This window comes from Aptenodytes forsteri, unplaced genomic scaffold, assembly GCF_000699145.1.
Source record: "Aptenodytes forsteri isolate BGI_AS27 unplaced genomic scaffold, ASM69914v1 Scaffold162, whole genome shotgun sequence".
Taxonomy (NCBI): Eukaryota; Metazoa; Chordata; class Aves; order Sphenisciformes; family Spheniscidae; genus Aptenodytes; species Aptenodytes forsteri.
The window spans coordinates 121,525-127,104 of record NW_008795132.1 but is presented as its reverse complement, the minus strand read 5'-3'; the positions used below and the strand labels follow the sequence as shown (position 1 = coordinate 127,104).

At 54.9% G+C, this 5,580-nt stretch overlaps 1 protein-coding gene across 1 annotated transcript in view; it reads left to right on the top strand.

The window, feature by feature from the left end:
• Window positions 1-4,539, top strand: part of ATF7 (activating transcription factor 7) — a 67,773-nt gene extending 63,234 nt beyond the window's left edge. Inside the window, exon 12 of the mRNA XM_009278371.2 lies at window positions 1,685-4,539. Coding sequence (XP_009276646.2) covers window positions 1,685-1,836 — 152 coding nt within the window. The 3' untranslated portion in view covers window positions 1,837-4,539. The remainder of the gene's footprint in view (window positions 1-1,684) is intronic.
• Window positions 4,540-5,580: the final 1,041 nt, after the last annotated feature.

Genomic DNA, 5,580 nt, shown 5'->3' with positions numbered 1-5,580 from the left:
GCTGCCTTTTTTTATTATTTATATTTGTGACTAAGCAGGTCCTTAAACAAAAATGCCAGATTCCCTCGATGGAATTACAGCTGCCTCATGTACAGTTGGGTTGTTTTATTTGTAATACCTTGTAAATCTCCTTTTTGGGATGCCAAACTATTATATTGCTCTGCTCGACCTTCTCTCTCACCGCCAAGTCAGTTTTCAAATCTGCTGTGCTAGCCGCGTCTTGCAATATGCTGGCGAAGGCCAAGCCAAGGTTTCACAGGGGAAGGTAAAACCCGTTGGGGAAAGGGGTACAATATTCCAGCACCTGGTAGAAAACTGAGCCCTAAAATACGTTTGCCGGTGCCCAGTGAGGTTGTAAACCTCTTCTCTGATTGTTTGGGGTTGTTGGTTTTTTTTCCCCCGGGTGTCAGGGGGTTTACCCTCTTGACGTGGAAGAAGTATCCCAGCTCATGCCATTATTTTGCTCTTTTAAAGGAAGGTGACCGCATCTTACCCGTAATTCATCTAGCCAAGTGCACAGGAGGGAATTTCCTCCTGACATCTGTAGATAATGAGTGTATACCCCCAAAGAGAGAGGTCTGATTGCTCTCGCCTTGGCATTTGATAGGTCACAAATTATCCTCTGCGTTAGAAGCTCTGCCTGGGCGCAGTGGGCTGTTTGCGGGAGAGAATCCAAAGTTTTGGAAACCAATCTGCGGCGCTCGGAAAAGAGCACGGAAGAAGGTCTCTGCCTTTGTTTTCCTCCCCATCCCTTCAATCATATTGCTTCAAGTTACCAAAAGAAATCGAGCAAGCAAACAGTCCGTAATGGGCTCTAATTGATTTTAATGTTCTAGAGAACGGTAAAGAGCAAACCAGGTAATTTATATAAAAAAATGGCAAAAAAACCCCTGCCTTTGCAGAAGGGTTTCTGTCGCACGCTTTCCTGTGTGCTCACCCAACAGATGGTAAGGGCTCTGAAGGAACCGTTCAGTCTCTGGGCTAAATGGCCTTGAACCAAGTACCACGCCAGGAAACAACAGGCAGGAAAGTTCATTTGTTATAATGAGGAAACAGATTTATTACGGTAAAGGTTATGCCGGGTCTGCCATCCTTGGTGTGAAGCCTGCGCTTTATGCCTTCCTGGCGTGAATTGTCTAAGATTCGGTGGTGTTTCTCCAAGGGACGGAGCCAAGCCGGACCCGGTGGGTCATTATGTCCCAACTCTAATCACTTTTATTTCCAGGGAAAGTTCATTTGTTATAATGAGGAAACAGATTTATTACGGTAAAGGTTATGCCGGGTCTGCCATCCTTGGTGTGAAGCCTGCGCTTTATGCCTTCCTGGCGTGAATTGTCTAAGATTCGGTGGTGTTTCTCCAAGGGACGGAGCCAAGCCGGACCCGGTGGGTCATTATGTCCCAACTCTAATCACTTTTATTTCCAGTCCCCACTTGGTTTTGCCAAACAGCTGCTTGAGGAGATTTTTTGATTCCCGTAGGGATCAGCCTCTCCGCTCCAGGCTGCTTTGGCTGGAAAGGTGAGTGTTAAGTAAATACCTGACTAATTTCTGCACACCCTCCGAGGCAGAAGCAGTCTCCCGTCCCGTCGCCCCGCTGCTAACACCGGTAGCAACATGGCGCGGCCTCTCTCTAACCTTCTTTTCTTCTTTTTTTCCATCCCCTTCTCCTTCTCTGGTCAAGCAGAAAGCCCAAAGGAGAGCTCTGAGCCCACCGGCTCCCCTGCTCCCGTCATCCAGCACAGCTCCGTGACGGCCTCCCCCAACGGGCTCAGCGTCCGCTCGGCAGCAGTGCCACTTCGGTGCTCACCCAGATGGCGAGCCAAAGGACAGAACTGAGCATGCCGATACCGTCACACGTCATCATGGCTCCACAGTCGCAGTCTGCTGGCAGATGATGTCACAGCCTGTGCGTGTGACACGGAGCTAACCGCGAACTCGCAGCCGGAGAGACTGACCGTAACCAAGTCCCTGACGAGTGGGGGCCGATAAGGATTTTTATTTCTTTTTTTTTTTTTTTCCAAGTGAGTTAAGGGCAGCTATGGCGCTTCTTACACTGCGTAGCCTGTACAGATCCTGGCCCCCAACCGCTGCCCTGCCGTCGCCCGTCCCCGCAGGACGGCCGCGGATTGAGCGCGTTTCTCGACCCTTCAGTTGACCATCCGTCAACTGGCGGAGTCCTCCAAACACACAGAGCTTCACTTCGAAAAGCACCTTGAAAGGTTCACTTTCAGGTATCAGTTACATTAACACTAAACCTCCGTGCTTGGTGGATCCCCTTGGCGCTTTCACTCTTCCGAGTCCCCGTCCCCCCCGCCGCCGCCTCCTCCGCTCTCAGCAAAGGAAAACGTAGCTCTTGGGAGGCTGCGACATTTAGTCGTGCCGTCAATGTATTTTATTTTTAACAGCATGCTGCTTCCAGGCATCTGCTCCCCCCTCTGCTCTAGCTACCTGAAACATTGCACCTTCGCACAAGAAGCCTCCTTGAGCTCTGAGGTTAAAGGGATCGAGGTTAGTCTCGTCACACGCTAACTCCCAAGGTGCCAGCGACGGATTTTTGGACACGATGGGGGTGTAATCGCTGTAAATCGGTTTGTGCCCAGCGGTTGGGAGAGGGGGACGCGGGGCCGGGGACACGCACGCGCCTGCGTGCGTGCGCGTGCGCACGCGTGTTCCTGGTCACTTGTGCCGCACCGGGAGTTGCAGACGTTCACGTGCTGCTCTCGTCACGGGACGCTGTGGTCGCTGGAGAAAAGGTACCGTCTGTTCTAGCAGCGGAGGGGCTGCTCTCAGTCTTCCTTACAGTAAATTGGTGCTGATCTGCGTCGGCTGGGACCGGCGCAAAGGCGCCCTGGGAGGTACCTGAAAGGATGAGCCGGCCCAGCGGGTGATAATAATGTGAGTCCCAGAATTCGTCATCTGCTCCCAACTCCACCGTACACCTTAGCAAACAAATCCCTCCATTTCCAAGGATCATCTCCTTTACACGTAACCTCGATGACCTTAATAATGGTGGCCTTAAATCATGAATGAGTTGCCTGTTCCAAGGGGAGGGAGCACGAAGTAGTGTTTCTATTTGCCCGGCCTTTTACCTCTTCTTCGTGATTATCTTCCGCTCTCGGTGATGGAGCATCCGTTGCTTCCCAGCCAGAGCAAACGAAGGATTCACAGAGCTTCCAGTTTCACAGGGCAGGTTAAAAACCCAGCCTCCATGTTGAAAGACGCTTGGAATCGGGTCCGCGTTCTTGCCGGGCGGGCGTAGCGTGCGTGTGTGTCTGCGCGTGCTTCCCGAGGCTTGCCGCTGGCCCTGGGCAAGCGACTGGAGGCGATAGTTTGGAAATGGGAAGGGGTGCGGTGTGCGTTCGGGCTCTCGGAAGGAACCTCGTCAAAGTCCGCGGAGCTGCATCAGCCCTTGGTCTTCCTCTCCTTCTCGGGAGGTCCCTCCTCACCTGAGCTCTCGCCCACCTCAGGTTGCACTCGCCACTTTTGAGCCAAGTTTGTTTGTCAAAGTGATTTCGTTTGGCTTATCCAGACTTGGAAGGTTTCCAGGGACAGCAAAACCCAAAGCAAAGTCTGAGCAAGGAACCGGATCCCATTACGGACGGGGAAGTTCAGCCGTTTGGTTTTTCTATTGATGGGATCTGCCTTCTCCCCCTCCCCTCTTTTTCAGGTTTTCCTCGACTTCTCGGCAGCGTCGACCGCGGCATTTCTTGGGTTTGGTTCGTCTTGACGGGGTGCTGCTCTCAACGTTCCCCTGGTTTCTCTCGTTCATCTCGAGAGTCGTCTTGGGCGTGATCAGGGTGGCTTCTGGCCTCGGCAGTTTGCACTTCTGGTTCAGATCCTGCGTAGCCCCCCCCTCCCCTCCCCGGGACCCGCCTTTTGTTTCTGTAAAGCTGTTTCTGCAGAGTCTGTGTGTAGACGGATGGTTCGGCCCTTGCTGTCCCGACACGGTGTGTGTTTCTGCAGCGGGAGCGAGCTGTGAGAAGCGGACGCGGGGGGCGGCATGTCTTAAAGCCGCGCGACCTGGACAAATAAAGGGTTTCAGCCAGGTGAGGCACAGTGGGGGATCAGGACCTTTTTGGGGGGCCAGGATCTAAGGCGGAGGGTTTGCAGGAGGTACAAGATCCAGCCTGGCTCTGCTTCCTCTCTTGGAGCTGCTGCTGGGTGCAGGTTGTAGAGCTGCGCCAGGGAACGGCAGAAAACCCCGCGCTCCTTCGCGTGGTCCAAAAAGGTGTTAAAATGACCCGTCTTTGCGGCAAAGGGATTTGCTCTGGTCTTCAAATCTGCCCGGTTTGCTTCAGGGGGCTTTGAAACAAGCGTCTCTCTTCCTTTCTCTGTCCGGGAATAGCAGGAATGACAAAAATGTGTTGTAAACATATTTGCTTCGTCGCCCGGCAGCCGTTGGGGTCCCTGTCCCTCGGTGCGTTGCGCTCGGAGACAGGAGCTGGGACAGCGTGCGGGGAGCGAGCGGTCGCGTGTCCGGCGGCGCCAGCAGCAGCTCACCAGCTCCTCCTAGGCTCACCGAGCGTTCGGCTCTGCGGGAAAAAAACAACAAACCCTGTCTGTCGAGGAAAAGCGTTCGTTGAAAGAAGAGGAAAGGAGGAATTGAGCTCTGGGCTGATCCCACCGCTGGTTCCTTGTTTACTTTGTGGCGTCAGGGTCTGGGGGACGAGGCAGAGGCGAGGAGCAGCCGGTGGCTTTGCTGGCAGGGTTGGGAGGAGGGAGCGAAGGGTGACAGTGGAGAGGCGGCAGATCCGGGACGGAGACACACGGCAGCGTTGGCATCGAATGCAGCGGTTTCCCCCACCCCTTGTTTTTACCCTTAGGGCCTAAAAGTGACCCAATTTTGTGTGGTCGGAGAGCCGAGATCGCCCAGCCTGCCTGCGACTTGCCTGCGTCCCACAAAAGGGCTTTCCCTGCCCTGACCCCTCCGACCCTTGAAACCTCGTCGCACCGTCAGGCATCGCCAGGTAGCTCGGACCTTGCCGGTGATGACGGGGGGGATGCGAAGGGCGGCTTTTCTCCCCGTCCCTCCGTGCCTCCGCGCTCCTGATGCTGCCCCGCTCCAGCATCTCCCCGTCTCGGCTCCCCTCTGCCTGCGAGCGCTTAGTGCCTTGAAAAATCTGCAAACCCACGAAAACGCGGTTGTAAAGCTTCAAACCTGGGCAGCAATAATGGGGGGAACGAGGGTTTGACCGTACCTGAACATTTTAGGTTTTTTTATAATCGGCGGGGTTGGCCCCTTTCCCGCGTCCCCTTCGGGTGTGTTTTACCCCAACAGCGTTCGATACCTGCACCGCTGCTGCGAAAGCAGGTCCCGGAGCAGGTTTCAGGTCTCCGTTTCTCTTGCTGACGGCGTCCCCCCCGCCTTGCGAGGGAGGGAGACGGGCGGTGCGAAGCAGGAATCCTCCCAACCCCGGGGCAGGCTGAGCCCGCGATGAGGAAGGCAGCCAAAAACCCCAGCGTGACCCTTAGCTAACACATCCCCCCCCCCCCCCCCCCGCTCCCCGCCGCCCTCAGGCAACGGGGGGATTCTCCGGTCCCATCCCGGTGCGATGGATGGATGGATGTCCCGAGCCATAA